This window comes from Coregonus clupeaformis, chromosome 8 (genome assembly GCF_020615455.1).
Source record: "Coregonus clupeaformis isolate EN_2021a chromosome 8, ASM2061545v1, whole genome shotgun sequence".
In the NCBI taxonomy this organism is placed as follows: domain Eukaryota; kingdom Metazoa; phylum Chordata; class Actinopteri; order Salmoniformes; family Salmonidae; genus Coregonus; species Coregonus clupeaformis.
This window is the reverse complement of record NC_059199.1, coordinates 17,509,104-17,525,384: the sequence shown is the minus strand read 5'-3', so window position 1 is coordinate 17,525,384 and position 16,281 is coordinate 17,509,104. Positions and strand designations below refer to the sequence as shown.

The window sequence follows — 16,281 nt, the reverse complement described above, 5'->3', positions numbered from 1 at the left end:
TCATTTTGACCCCACGGGGTGAGATCTTGCGTGGAGCCCCAGATCGAGGGAGATTATCAGTGGTCTTGTATGTCTTCCATTTCCTAATAATTGCTCCCACAGTTGATTTCTTCAAACCAAGCTGCTTACCTATTGCAGATTCAGTCTTCCCAGCCAGGTGCAGGTCTACAATTTTGTTTCTGGTGTCCTTTGACAGCTCTTTGGTCTTGGCCATAGTGGAGTTTGGAGTGTGACTGTTTGAGGTTGTGGACAGGTGTCTTTTATACTGATAACAAGTTCAAACAGGTGCCATTAATACAGGTAACGAGTGGAGGACAGAGGAGCCTCTTAAAGAAGAAGTTACAGGTCTGTGAGAGCCAGAAATCTTGCTTGTTTGTAGGTGACCAAATACTTATTTTCCACCATAATTTGCAAATAAATTCATTAAAAATCCTACAATGTGATTTTCTGGATTTTTTCTTTTCAATTTGTCTGTCATAGTTGACGTGTATCTATGATGAAAATTACAGGCCTCTCTCATCTTTTTAAGTGGGAGAACTTGCACAATTGGTGGCTGACTAAATACATTTTTTCCCCACTGTATATAGCAAAGTATTGAGAAACTTTTGTTATTGACCAAATACTTATTTTCCACCATAATTTGCAAATAAATTCATTAAAAATTCTCCAATGTGATTTTCTGGAAAATAAAATCTCATTTTGTCTGTCATAGTTGACGTGTACCTATAATGAAAATTACAGGCCTCTCATCTTTTTAAGTGGGAGAACTTGCACAATTGGTGGCTGACTAAATACTTTTTTCCCCCACTGTAAATGCAGTGGTGGAAAAAGTACCCAACTGTCATACTTGAGTAAAAGTAAAGATACCTTAATAGAAAATAACTCAAGTAAAAGTGAAAGTCACCCAATAAAATACTACTTGAGTGAAAGTCTAAAAGTATTTGGTTTTTAATATACAGTGCTTAAGTATCAAAAGTATATGTAATTGCTAAAATATGCTTATCAAATGTGAAAGTATGAATCATTTCATATTCCTTATATTAAGCAAACCAGACGGCACAATTTTCTTGTTTAATTATTTTACGGATAGCCAGGGGCACACTCCCAACACTCAGATATAATTTACAAATGTAGATTTTGTGTTTAGTGAGTCCGCCAGATCAGAGGCAGTAGGGATGACCAGGGATGTTCTCTTGATAAGTGTGTGAATTGGAAATACATTTTGTCCTGCTAAGCATTGGAAATGTAACTAGTACTTTTGGGTGTCAGGGAAAATGTATGGAGTAAAAAGTACATTATTTTTGTTGTGTCGAGAAAACGTTGCTAATTATGCTGTGAGACCAAGGAAATCCGCTGACGCTGTACTTCGATTATAAAGGTTTATTATATCAGAGTATTCCAGCTTCAATTTATGGATGTCTGCAGGCACCCGGAGAACAGCCGACCCAAATTCAAATATGCTATTCTCACCGTCCTTTGTCCCAAACCATAGTATATATCCTATGTAATCTGATATGGGTGTTTCCCCTACAGACCAATCCCAGGAGGTCACCTAACAGACTTCCTCTGCTTTAGGGTGCACCTCTAAAACTGCTCCCCAGATGCTCCCTGGGCCAAATCAACATTCTCTAAGCTACCATTTGCAAACATTAACAAAGTCATAATTCCTCAGATACTACATTTTCTTTAGGAATGTAGTAGAGTAAAAGTTGTCAAAAATATAAATAGTAAAGTACAGATACCCCCCAAAACTACTTAAGTAGTAATTTAAAGTATTTTTACTTGAGTACTTTACACCACTGTGTAAATGGCAATTTATAGAAGGGTCCAGACACTTTTTTGTGTGATTGCACCTGTTTTTGATAAACAGCAAATCACTTCCTCATCCTCGTTGTGTAGTATGGGGACCCCGAAAAAAAGGCTCCGAAAACATCCCAAACGCCCAAAGCTCTCAGTATAGTAATGCAGGTCTTTAGCTGTTGTACACATGAAACTGTGTCATTCAGAACTTTATCCGCAACGTTATATTCCATTTTGTTGTGACTTGAGTGATACCGCTCCGTCCATTCCACAGGTTACTGCCAAAATAAAGGAAACACTTAAGTAAATGATGGATACAAAGTATATTGAAAGCATGGGGTGCTTCCACACAGGAAGTTCCAGACACTTGTAGAATCTATGCCAAGGCGCATCGAAGCTGTTCTGGCACAACGCACTATTAAGACACTTTATGTTGGTGTTTCCTTTATTTTGGCAGTTACCTGTAGCAGCAGGCTACACAGAGAATGGAACAGCTGGATAAGGGAAATGGCTTGAGTCGCACAAAAGGGAATATAACATTGCAGATACAATTCGGAATGACAATTTCATGTGTACAACATCTTAAGACCTGCATCACTATACTGAGAGCTTTACCATTTCTAAAAGTACGTATTTGGGTGTTTTTTTAGCCTTTGTTCATGTTTTTTGGGGCCCCCATACTACACAATGAGGATGAGGAAGGGATTTGCTGTTTGGGTTAAGTTTCTCAAATGTGAAATCACAAAAAAGGTGTCTGGACCCTTCTATAACATTCTATTTACATGAATTTAGATTTGGTTGTAAAAAATGACTTCTCCTTTAATCAACTGCCTCCGGGATGCTTCTTCCTTCTTTGTAAGATAAAAAGGAGGGGGAGTGTCAGTGTGTTTAATCGCTTCTTTCCCAGGATCTTTGAACTAAATGACAACTGGGTTCAAACCTCCAGCGGTTTTTGGTCCCTTAACTTCTGACAGAGAGTTACTATTTCTCACTATTCACTGTGGTTAAATTTGTGAGGGAGCAGAAGTCCTCTTAGAACGTATCAGGCCTCTGTTGCCATGGTAAAAATAGCTTAGCCACAAGACATAGCATATAAAGTGTTCGATGTAGATCACTCACAGAATCCATTATTCAATGCTTATTTAATTTTTTTAGAGGTGCATTGTATAAGCACGTCTTATGGTACTCTTCCAATAGTGGCTACTCCCAATGGACAAAACAACAACCTCTTGCTGTTGCTACTGACTGATCTGAAACAACTGACTAGGCAAAAGCAATATTGTGAAACAAACACCCAACTAGTAATTGGTCACCTCAACCTACCTAAGTTATTTTCAGGCCGGTGGTTATACAGTTAGTCAGAGCAACTTGTTAATTTTTTTACTACCCTATGACCCTCACTTGACGCCATTTCAATCACTAAGAGTGCTGCGTCCTTCGAAAACCTTTTAAGATGCCTCCCCTCTTGATTTTTGTTAGGGTAATATTTTGTGCTTTCTTTACAGAAACCTGTGAGAGAGACGTTTCCCTGAAAATGTAATAATAAACAATCTGAATCTCCTCGGTTTACATGTAATCCTCTTTGACTGTTTGTTTTTCTTTAATTCAAGTCACAGTCAGGCGCCTCCCCTCTCCCTTGGAGATGGAGGCTGGCACACACAGCTGGGGGCCGTTGTTTGACCTGCAGAGTTAGTAACCTGGGGCTAGGATTTATTAAAGACAAATATCAGCTTGTCTTTCAGAAGCATTTCTTTTCTGATTTCATTATGGTTACGTCACTTTTTCCTTTCTTCCTTTAGCTCTTTCTTTCTTGCCCTCCCTACTTGTGTTAAAGCTAGAGTCCTTAACAATAACAAAGCATCACCCCGCCTCTGTTTTGGTAAAAAGCTGAGGTACGGGCCTGGAGAAATGTGACCACTCTTAAATTCATAGACTGAGCTATGGATGCAAGGAGCGACCATCCACAATATCAGCATGATAGTTTTAACCATGTTTTGAGTAATATCGCAGTATATTTTTCGATAGCAAAATTCACACTCAAAGGAGACTCTTTGGTCCTTTAATAACCTGCTGTATGTGTTTTGTTTCCTTGCCACGATACTGGGATCGTCCCGGCCCTAGTTTTGAGGCTATACAGTGTTTATTTACATTTACATTGTTTGAAAACCATTGGTGTAAAACAAACGTTTATTTGGGGTTCTGATGGGGTACGACAGTTTGATTAAGCTTATGAAGCATTTATAAGTTATATTCTTCAAGAATCAATGGATACAGTGGGGAAAAAAAGTATTTAGTCAGCCACCAATTGTGCAAGTTCTCCCACTTAAAAAGATGAGAGAGGCCTGTAATTTTCATCATAGGTACACGTCAACTATGACAGACAAACTGAGAAAAAAAAATCCAGAAAATCACATTGTAGGATTTTGTATGAATTTATTTGCAAATTATGGTGGAAAATAAGTATTTGGTCAATAACAAAAGTTTCTCAATAATTTGTTATATACCCTTTGTTGGCAATGACACAGGTCAAACGTTTTCTGTAAGTCTTCACAAGGTTTTCACACACTGTTGCTGGTATTTTGGCCCATTCCTCCATGCAGATCTCCTCTAGAGCAGTGATGTTTTGGGGCTGTCGCTGGGCAACACAGACTTTCAACTCCCTCCAAAGACTTTCTATTCCAGAGACTGGCTAGGCCACTCCAGGACCTTGAAATGCTTCTTACGAAGCCACTCCTTCGTTGCCCGGGCGGTGTGTTTGGGATCATTGTCATGCTGAAAGACCCAGCCACGTTTCATCTTCAATGCCCTTGCTGATGGAAGGAGGTTTTCACTCAAAATCTCACGATACATGGCCCCGTTCATTCTTTCCTTTACACGGATCAGTCGTCCTGGTCCCTTTGCAGAAAAACAGCCCCAAAGCATGATGATTCCACCCCCATGCTTCACAGTAGGTATGGTGTTCTTTGGATGCAACTCACCATTCTTTGTCCTCCAAACACGACAAGTTGAGTTTTTACCAAAAAGTTCTATTTTGGTTTCATCTGACCATATGACATTCTCCCAATCCTCTTCTGGATCATCCAAATGCACTCTAGCAAACTTCAGACGGGCCTGGACATGTACTGGCTTAAGCAGGGGGACACGTCTAGCACTGCAGGATTTGAGTCCCTGGCGGCGTAGTGTGTTACTGATGGTAGGCTTTGTTACTTTGGTCCCAGCTCTCTGCAGGTCATTCACTAGGTCCCCCCGTGTGGTTCTGGGATTTTTGCTCAACGTTATTGTGATCATTTTGACCCCACGGGGTGAGATCTTGCGTGGAGCCCCAGATCGAGGGAGATTATCAGTGGTCTTGTATGTCTTCCATTTCCTAATAATTGCTCCCACAGTTGATTTATTCAAACCAAGCTGCTTACCTATTGCAGATTCAGTCTTCCCAGCCCGATGCAGGTCTACAATTTTGTTTCTGGTGTCCTTTGACAGCTCTTTGGTCTTGGCCATAGTGGAGTTTGGAGTGTAACTGTTTGAGGTTGTGGACAGGTGTCTTTTATACTGATAACAAGTTCAAACAGGTGCCATTAATACAGGTAACGAGTGGAGGACAGAGGAGCCTCTTAAAGAAGAAGTTACAGGTCTGTGAGAGACAGAAATCTTGCTTGTTTGTAGGTGACCAAATACTTATTTTCCACCATAATTTGCAAATAAATTCATAAAAAATCCTACAATGTGATTTTCTGGATTTTTTTTCTCAATTTGTCTGTCATAGTTGACATGTACCTATGATGAAAATTACAGGCCTCTCTCATCTTTTTAAGTGGGAGAACTTGCACAATTGGTGGCTGACTAAATACTTTTTTCCCCCACTGTATATATCATTAATGAATAAGTCCAAAATGGATGCAGCAACTACGGATTATAGCTTTAATCCTTTATCATTGAATCCTGTTCTTTCTCTCTCTCTCTCTCTCTCTCTCTCTCTCTCTCTCTCTCTCTCTCTCGGTTGTTTTAAGGCTCCGCCATAGAGATGACCAGGCTGTGACGGGTGTGTTCTGTGTAGGACTGACCCTGGCATGGCTACTGCTAGGAAGAGTAAGTATCTTCCTTGTTTTGTTGATGCTCTGAGATTTGTGTGTTTTTCCCTATTATGTGGTGTTCATTGCAAGAATTTGTATTTCTAAAGTGTGTTCAAATTCAAAACATGGTGCAGCTGAGTGAACCTTAACCTTAGCCTAAATCCTTTATTACCGTTTCTTTATTCTTCTTCGGGTTGGCAGACATTGTCGATGTCTGGATCAGGTTCCCATCAGTCTCTCCCTCATACTGTCTGTTTCCGAAATGGTAAACTATTGCCTAGATCGGTGTTTCCCAAGTAAAATCAGGTGTGCTTGTCCGGGGCCACGCCAAAAATATGTACTGTTAAGGGTACCCGAGGACCGGAGTTAGTGCACCACTTCTGACTAAAGGCCTATGGGCCCACTTTCCAAGGGCTCCATCACTGCTCTTATGTTTGCTATCAAAGATGGAGCCCCCAAAATCAGGCTTTTCACTGACCGAACAGCACACAGTACTCAAACCTGTAATAGATTTTTTGTTTGTGATTTTGGAGGCTTTGTGGCAGCATCACAGGAGGTATTGGCATGAAGATGGTAAAGGCTCCCCCCCTCTTTATTTCTCTCACTCCGCCCCCCCTCTCTCCCTCTCTTTCCCTCTCACCCATCCCTCTCACCCTTCCCCTATGTTATAACAGCACTACAGTATACAAATGCTTAGTAAGTGTGTAATTTAAAGAAGTGATCATCAGGAAGGGTACAGAAAACCCCATAGCAACATGAGACAAGAGAAATAAGACCTAGGAGACGGTGGCTGGAATTCAATCCAACCCCTACATGGCAATGTTTATGTATACAATGTCTTTCTTTACAATCCACACATACTACGTAACGTCTTATTCTGAGAACTACAATCATCAAATTACAGTCTTTGGACGCATATAATTTGAGGGGATTCTAGTTGTGGGCAAAACCACAATGTGAACTTTATTGAATTAAGCCTGAAGTGTGTCTGAGTCTGTGTGTGACCGACAGTGTGAATGAATATGATGCACATGACAGATAAGCAGGAAGTGTTCAGGGAGCCTCGTAGAAACACAGCAAGAGAACAACAGCTGGGAGAGGTCACTGTCATTAATACCTCCCGTCCCCGTCCCCGTCCCCGTCCCCTCCCCCGAGGAGATTGGGTCTTTGTGTCTGCACACAAAGAGCTCAGCTCTCCCTGGGTCTTTGTTTCTGCACACAAAGAGCTCAGCTCTCCCTGGGTCTTTGTCCTCACTTTGATTAATTAAGCTACAGACTGAATGAGAGACGGTGTAGATTTACTTTCTATTTGGTTTCACCTCAATGTATTTTTTATGTGTCTGGGATGTTGCCAGTGACAGACAGACAGATCTGGTCCTTCAAAAAAAAAAGGGAACTGAACTTGGAGAGAACGCCTTAATAGAGTTGGTTACCATGATATTTTGCCACCCTAACTCTAGGTCTATATTTGTTGTCTGAGTAAGCAAAGAGAATAGACTGTCATACACAGAGATCCTATTGGATTATATTCTAAAATCAAATTCTATTCTGTCGTAGTTATAACCATTCCAATAGAATCTCTTTTCAATAAAATCCTTGGCAGGGACATATGAAACCATATACACTACCAGTCAAAAGTTTGGACACACCTACTCAATCAAGGGTTTTTCTTTATTTTTTACATTGTAGAATAATAGTGAAGACATCAAAACTATGAAATAACACATATGGAATCATGTAGTAACCAAAAAAGGGTTAAACAAATATATTTGAGATTCTTCAAAGTAGCCACCCTTTGCCTTGATGACAGCTTTGCACACTCTTGGTATTCTCTCAATCAGCTTCATGAGGTAGTCACCTGGAATGCATTTCAATTAACAGGTGTGCCTTCTTAAAAGTTAATTTGTGGAATTTCTAACCTTCTTCATGTGTTTGAGCGAATCAGTGGTGTTGTGACAAGGTAGGGGGGTATACAGAAGATAGCCCTATTTGGTAAAAGACCAAGTCCATATTATGGCAAGAACAGCTCAAATAAGCAAAGAGAAATGACAGTCCATCATTATTTTAAGACATGAAGGTCAGTCAATACGGAAAACTTCAAGAACTATACGGAAAATTTCAAATTTCTTCAAGTGCAGTCGCAAAAACCATCAAGCGCTATGATGAAACTACCACAGGAATGGACGACTCAGTTACCTCTGCTGGAGAAGATAAGTTCATTAGAGTTACCAGCCTCAGAAATTGCAGCCCAAATAAATGCTTCACAGAGTTCAAGTCAGACACATCTCAACATCAACTGTTCAGAGGGGACTGTGTGAATCAGGCCTTCATGACCGAATTGCTGCAAAGAAACCACTACTAAAGGACACCAATAAGAAGAAGAGACCTGCTTGGGCCAAGTAACACGAGCAATGGACATTAGACCGGTGGAAATGTGTCCTTTGGTCTGGAGTCCAAATTTGAGATTTTTGGTTCCAACCGCTGTGTCTTTGTGAGACGCGGTGTGGGTGAATGGATGATCTCCGCATGTGTATTTCCCACCTTAAAGCATGGAGGCGGAGGTGTTATGGTGTGGGGGTGCTTTGCTGGTGACACTGTCTGTGGTTTATTTAGAATTCAAGGCACACTTAACCAGCATGGCTACCACAGCATTCTGCAGCGATACACCATCCCATCTGGTTTGGGCTTAGTGGGACTATCATTTGTTTTTCAACAGGACAATGACCCAACAAACCTCCAGGCTGTGTAAGGGCTATTTGACCAAGAAGGAGAGTGATGTAGTGCTGCATCAGATGACCTGGCCTCCACAATCCCCCAACCTCAACCCAATTGAGATGGTTTTGAATGAGTCGGACGGCAGATTGAAGGAAAAGCAGCCAACAAGTGCTAAGCATATGTGGGAACTCCTTCAAGACTGTTGGAAAAGCATTCAAGGTGAAGCTGGTTGAGAGAATGCCAAGATTGCGCAAAGCTGTCATCAAGGCAAAGGGTGGCTATTTGAAGAATCTCAAATATAAAATGTTGATTTGTTTAACCATTTTTTGGTTACTACATGATTCCATGTTATTTCATAGTTTTGACGTCTTCACTATTATTCTACAATGTAGAAAATTGTAAAAATAAAGAAAAACCCTTGAATGAGTAGGTGTGTCCAAACTTTTGGCTGGTACTGTAAAGTTGATAAGATTGAAGGTTTATATTTTATTTTTCTTTAATATATTTTAATATCCTGTTAATTTGGACAGCCATCCACTGCATAATGACATTCTGAGTGTCATTAAACTCAGTTATCTTATTGTCCCAGTGTGTGTAAGTCTATATCCTCTCCCTGAAAAAAATTTTTGTTCCATGATGAAAAAAATATTTTGTTAAAATATGTTGTTGCTCTTGCTTATATACTGAACAAAAATATAAACGCAACATACAACAATTTCGAAGGTTTTACAGAGATACGGTTCATATAAGGAAATCAATCAATTGAAATAAATTCATTAGGCCCTAATCTATGGATTTCACATGACTGGGAATACAGATATACAGTGAGGGAAAAAAGTATTTGATCCCCTGCTGATTTTGTACGTTTGCCAACTGACAAAGAAATGATCGGTCTATAATTTTAATGGTAGGTTTATTTGAACAGTGAGAGACAGAATAACAACAAAAAGATCCAGAAAAACGCATGTCAAAAATGTTATAAATTGATTTGCATTTTAATGAGGGAAATAAGTATTTGACCCCCTCAATCAGAAAGATTTCTGGCTCCCAGGTGTCTTTTATACAGGTAACGATCTGAGATTAGGAGCACACTCTTAAAGGGAGTGCTCCTAATCTAAGCTTGTTACCTGTATAAAAGACACCTGTCCACAGAAGCAATCAATCAATCAGATTCCAAACTCTCCACCAGGGCCAAGACCAAAGAGCTCTCCAAGGATGTCAGGGACAAGATTATAGACCTACACAAGGCTGGAATGCGCTACAAGACCATCGCCAAGCAGCTTGGTGAGAAGGTGTCAACAGTTGGTGCGATTATTCGCAAATGGAAGAAACACAAAAGAACTGTCAATCTCCCTCGGCCTGGGGCTCCATGCAAGATCTCACCTCGTGGAGTTGCAATGATCATGAGAACGGTGAGGAATCAGCCCAGAACTATACGGGAGGATCTTGTCAATGATCTCAAGGCAGCTGGGACCATAGTCACCAAGAAAACAATTGGTAACACACTACGCCGTGAAGGACTGAAATCCTGCAGCGCCCGCAAGGTCCCCCTGCTCAAGAAAGCACATATACATGCCCGTCTGAAGTTTGTCAATGAATATCTGAATGATTCAGAGGAGAACTGGGTGAAAGTGTTGTGGTCAGATGAGACCAAAATGGAGCTCTTTGGCATCAACTCAACTCGTCGTGTTTGGAGGAGGAGGAATGCTGCCTATGACCCCAAGAACACCATCCCCACCGGCAAACATGGAGGTGGAAACATTATGCTTTGGGGGTGTTTTTCTGCTAAGGGGACAGGACAACTTCACCGCATCAAAAGGACGATGGACGGGGCCATATACCGTCAAATCTTGGGTGAGAACCTCCTTCCCTCAGCCAGGGCATTGAAAATGGGTCGTGGATGGGTATTCCAGCATGACAATGACCCAAAACACACGGCCAAGGCAACTAAGGAGTGGCTTAAGAAGAGCACATTAAGGTCCTGGAGTGGCCTAGCCAGTCTCCAGATCTTAATCCCATAGAAAATCTGTGGAGGGAGCTGAAGGTTTGAGTTGCCAAACATCAGCCTCGAAACCTTAATGACTTGGAGAAGATCTGCAAAGAGGAGTGGGACAAAATCCCTCCTGAGATGTGTGCAAACCTGGTGGCCAACTACAAGAAACGTCTGACCTCTGTGATTGCCAAGAAGGGTTTTGCCACCAAGTACTAAGTCATGTTTTGCAGAGGGGTCAAATACTTATTTCCCTCATTAAAATGCAAATCAATTTATAACATTTTTGACATGCGTTTTTCTGGATCTTTTTGTTGATATTCTGTCTCTCACTGTTCAAATAAACCTACCATTAAAATTATAGACTGATCATTTCTTTGTCAGTGGGCAAAGTACAATATCAGCAGGGGATCAAATAATTTTTTCCCTCACTGTACATCTGTTTGTCACAGATTCCTTCAAAAACAAAAATTAGGGGCGTGGATCAGAACCAGTCATTTTCTGGTGTGACCACCATTTGCCTTTGCATAGAGTTGATCAGGCTGTTGTCCCACTCCTCTTCAATGGCTGTGTGAAGTTACTGGATATTGGTGGGAACTGGAACATGCTGTCGTACACGTCGATCCAGAGCATCCCAAACTTGCTCAATAGGTTACATGTCTGGTGACTATGCAGGCCATGGAAGAATTTGGACATTTTCAGCTTTCAGGAATTGTGTACAGATCCTTGCGACATGGGGCCGTTCATGATCATGCTGAAACATGAGGTGATGGTGGCGGATGAATGGCACGACAATGGGCCTCAGGATCTCGTCACGGTATCTCTGTGTATTCAAATTGCAATCGATATAATGCCATTGTGTCCGTTGTCCATAGCTTACATCTGCCCATACCGTAACCCCACTGCCACCATGGGGCACTCTGTTCACAACGTTGACATCAGCAAACCGCTCGCCCACACGACGCCATACATGTGGTCTGCGGTTGTGAGGCCGGTTGGACGTACAGCCAAATTCTCTAAAATGACATCGGAGGCGGCTTATGGAAGATAAATGAACATTAAATTATCTGACAACAGCTCTGGTTGACATTCCTGCAGTCAGCATGCCAATTGTTAGCTCCCTCAACATTTAAGACATCTGTGGCCATGTTTTGTGTGACAAAACTGCACATTTTAGAGTGGCCTTTTATTGTACCCAGCACAAGGTGCACCTGTGTAATGATCATGCTGTTTAATCAGCTTCTTGATATGCCACAGCTGTCAGGTGGATGGATTATCTAGGCAAAGCAGAAATGCTCACTAACATGCATGTAAACAAATGTGTGCACAACATTTGAGATAAGCTTTTTGTGCATATGGAACATTTCTGGGATCTTTTATTTCAGCTCATGAAACATGGGACCAACACTTTACATGTTGTGTTTATATTTTTGTTCAGTGTAAGAGGGATCCCAGTTTCCCAGACATTTGAAGGCACCAGAATGACAAGCACCCCGGACAGGCAGAAAATAAATGGGTTTACAATCAAAACATTCAAGTTGCCATGTTCTTCTCGCTTGCATAAGAGAATAGCTTGCATAGGGAACTGTTGTACCAGAGGCCCTTGCAATTTGTGTGTGCAGGCGTGTGTTTGTGTCTGTAAGTGTGATTTTGCCTGTGTGTGTGAAGTGTAGAAGTGTACAGTGGCTTGCGATAGTATTCACCCCATTTTTCCTATTTTGTTGCCTTACAACAACAAAATTTTTTGGGGGGGGGGGGGTTTGTATCATTTCATTTACACAACATGCCTACCACTTTGAAGATCCAAAATATTTTTGGGTGTGAAACAAACAAGAAATAAGACAAAATAACTGACATTGAGCGTGCGTAACTATTCATCCCCCCAAAGTCAATACCTTTTGCAGCAATTACAGCTGCAAGTCTCTTGGTATGTCTCTATAAGCTTGGCACATCTAGCCACTGGTATTTTTGCCCATTCCTCAAGGCAAAACTGCTCTAGCTCCTTCAAGTTGGATGGGTTCCGCTGGTGTACAGCAATCTTTTAAGTCATACCACAGATTCTCAATTGGATTGAGGTCTGGGCTTTGACTAGACAATTCCAAGACATTTAAATTAGGGGTGTAACGATTCGTTTTAACAACGATTCGATTTGTATCACGATTCGTGGTTGTCGATACGATTCAAGGACGATATTGGTTCATTTAGAACGATACGATCCGAAACGATTCAGTGACTTGAAATCGATTCAGTAACCTTTTAGCCAAAAATTCAACCAGTGTGACTGAAATAAATACCTGGATACTGGACAGTGCAGGTGAAGTTTCCTAGATTCCTGTTTCTTGTAAGGACCGCAATGGTGGCTTGATAATTTATCTCTCGTCGGCTTCTCCTCTGTCGTCCGCCATGCTATGTTTTGTTGTCTTTGCGCCTTTGCGCTGCTGCTGGCGCGGGGCGATGACGTCACGGATAGGCAGACTGAATCGAGTAATGTTTAAAGCCTTTATCATTAAAAGTGCTAAGAAAAAACATCCATATAAAGTCTGACGTGCTTAAATCCAATGGGTTATTTCCTAGTATCGATACAATCGATTTATTACATTTTAAAACGATGTTAGATTGATACATGTTGTCCAAAAGGCCAACTCGCCGAGCACAGATCGATGTAGTTGGATCATAGGAATATAAATCGATACATCGATGTAGTAGATGGATCGTTACACCCCTAATTTAAATGTTTCCCCTTAAACCACTTGAGTGTTGCTTTAGTAGTATGCTTAGGGATCATTGTCCTGCTGGAAGGTGAACCTCCGTCCCAGTCTCAAATCTCTGGAAGACTGAAACAGGTTTCCCTCAAGAATTTCCCTGTATTTAGCGCCATCCTTCAATTCTGACCAGTTTCCCAGTCCCTGCCGATGAAAAACATTGATGCTGTTCTTGGGGTGATGAGAAGTGTTGGGTTTGCACCAGACATAGCGTTTTCCTTGATGGCCAAAAAGCTCAGTTTTAGTCTCATCTGACCAGAGTACCTTCTTCCATATGTTTGGGGAGTCTCCCACATGCCTTTTGGCATACACCAAACGTGTTTGTTTATTTTTTTCTTTAAGCAATGGATTTGTTCTGGCCACTCTTCCGTAAAGCCCAGCTCTGTGGAGTGTACGGCTTAAAGTGGTACTATGGACAGATACTCCAATCTCCGCTGTGGAGCTTTGCAGCTCCTTCAGGGTTATCTTTGGTCTCTTTGTTGCCTCCTTGCCTGGTGCGTGAGTTTTGGTGGCAGCCCTCTCTTGGCAGGTTTGTTGGTGGTGCCATATTCTTTCCATTTTTGAATAATGGATTTAATGGTGCTCCGTGGGATGTTCAAAGTTTCTGATATTTTTTTATAACCCAACCCTGATCTGTACTTCTCCACAACTTTCTCCCTGACCTGTTTGGAGAGTGTGCGGAGGAGCGGGGTGACATGAGAGAACTTGGGAAGGTTGAACACCAGACGGGCTGCATCGTTCTGGATAACTTGTAGGGGTTTAATGGCACAGGCAGGGAGCCCAGCCAACAGCGAGTTGCAGTAATCCAGACGGGAGATAACAAGTGCCTGGATTAGGACCTGTGCCGCTTTCTGTGTAAGGTAGGGTCGTACTCTGCGAATGTTGTAGAGCATGAACCTGCAGGATCGGGTCACTGCTTTGATGTTAGCGGAGAACGACAGGGTGTTGTCCAGGGTCACGCCAAGGTTCTTTGCACTCTGGTAGGAGGACACAATGGAGATGTCAAGTTGTCAGGTTCTGCTTGAGGTGGTGATCCGATATCCACACTGATATGTCTGCCAGACATGCAGAGATGCGATTCACCACCTGGTTATCAGAAGGGGGAAAGGAGAAAATTAATTGTGTGTCGTCTGCGTAGCAATGATAGGAGATACCATGTGAGGATATGACAGAGCCAAGTGACTTGGTGTATAGAGAGAATAGGAGAGGGCCTAGAACTGAGCCCTGGGGGACCCCAGTGGTGAGAGCACATGGTGCGGAGACAGATTCTCACCACGCCACCTGGTAGGAACGACCTGTCAGGTAGGACGCAATCCAAGAGTGAGCAGCGCCGGAGATGCCCAACTCTGAGAGGGTGGAGAGGAGGATCTGATGGTTCACAGTATCAAAGGTCTAGAAGGATAAGAGCAGAGGAGAGAGAGTTAGCTTTAGCAGTGCGGAGAGCCTCCGTGAGACAGAGAAGAGCAGTCTCAGTTGAATGACCAGTCTTGAAACCTGACTGGTTTGGATCAAGAAGGTCATTCTGAGAGAGATAGCAGGAGAGTTGGCTAGAGATGGCACGCTCAAGAGTTTTGGAGAGAAAAGAAAGAAGGGATACTGGTCTGTAGTTGTTGACATCGGAGGGATCGAGTGTAGGTTTTTTGAGAAGACGGAAGGGACATAGCCAGCGGTCAAGGATTAGTTGATGAGCGAGGTGAGGTAAGGGAGAAGGTCTCCGGAAATGGTCTGGAGAAGAGAGGAGGGGATAGGGTCAAGTGGGCAGGTTGTTGGGCGGCCGGCCGTCACAAGTCGTAAGATTTCATCTGGAGAGAGAGGGGAGAAAGAAGTCAAAGCATAGGGTAGGGCAGTGTGAGCAGGACCAGCGGTGTCATTTGACTTAATAAATGAGGATCGGATGTCGTCAACCTTCTTTTTCAAAATGGTTAACAAAGTTATCCATAGAGGGGGAGGAGGAGGATGATTCAGCAGGGAGGAGAAGGTGGCAAAGAGCTTCCTATGGTTAGGGTTATTTAACTAATGATGTGACTTCTGAAGGTAATTGGTAGCATCAGATCTTATTTAGGGGCTTCAAAGCAAAGGGGGTGAATACATATGCACGCACCACTTTTCTGTTATTTATTTTTTAGAATTTTTTGCAACAAGTTATTTTTTTCATTTCACTTCACCAATTTGGACTGTTTTGTGTATGTCCATTACATGAAATCCCCCCCCAAAATCCATTTTAATTACATTTACATTTACATTTTACATTTTAGTCATTTAGCAGACGCTCTTATCCAGAGCGACTTACAGTTAGTGAATACATTTATTTATTTATTTTTTATACTGGCCCCCCGTGGGAATCGAACCCACAACCCTGGCGTTGCAAACGCCATGCTCTATCAACTGAGCTACATCCCTGCCGGCCATTCCCTCCCCTACCCTGGACGACGCTGGGCCAATTGTGCGCCGCCCATGAGTCTCAATTACAGGTTGTAATGCAACAAAATAGGAAAAACGCCAAGGGGGATGAATACTTTTGCAAGGCCCTGTATATGTGACTGTGTCAGTGCTGTGACTGAAGGTGTGTGTGTGTGTCAACACTGTTGTTTATGTATACTAAGGTAGTTGTTCTCTCCTCAGGCTCTGCGGCAAAGGCGGGGGGTGTCAGTTTCTCAGAAGAGCCAGCCACCGCTACTGATGGCACTCCCTCCCATGTCCACTTTGACAAGAAGCTCCACGACTCTGTCGTCATGGTGATCCCTCAGCCCGATGGGAACTTCATGGTCAAGGTGGGTTTGGTTTTTGGATTGGCGAATTTACATGTCTGACGTGACAATAACCATAACAGTTGGGCAAAACGGCACACCCAGAGAGCTAGGATACTCTGAAATTTACCCCTTAATCTCAAGTGGTCCCCCAGTCCTCCTCCTTTACTTGGAAAAGTCAGTACAGCCAGTGTTGC

The 16,281-nt window shown here is 42.3% G+C and overlaps 1 protein-coding gene across 1 annotated transcript in view; it reads left to right on the top strand.

Moving 5' to 3' along the window:
- LOC121571973 (UPF0687 protein C20orf27 homolog) overlaps positions 1 to 16,281 on the top strand; it is a 44,804-nt gene that overhangs the window by 22,282 nt on the left and 6,241 nt on the right. Inside the window, exons 2-3 of the mRNA XM_045221858.1 lie at positions 5,808 to 5,886; positions 15,960 to 16,108. Of these exons, the coding sequence (XP_045077793.1) occupies positions 5,868 to 5,886; positions 15,960 to 16,108 (168 nt within the window). The 5' untranslated portion in view covers positions 5,808 to 5,867. The remainder of the gene's footprint in view (positions 1 to 5,807; positions 5,887 to 15,959; positions 16,109 to 16,281) is intronic.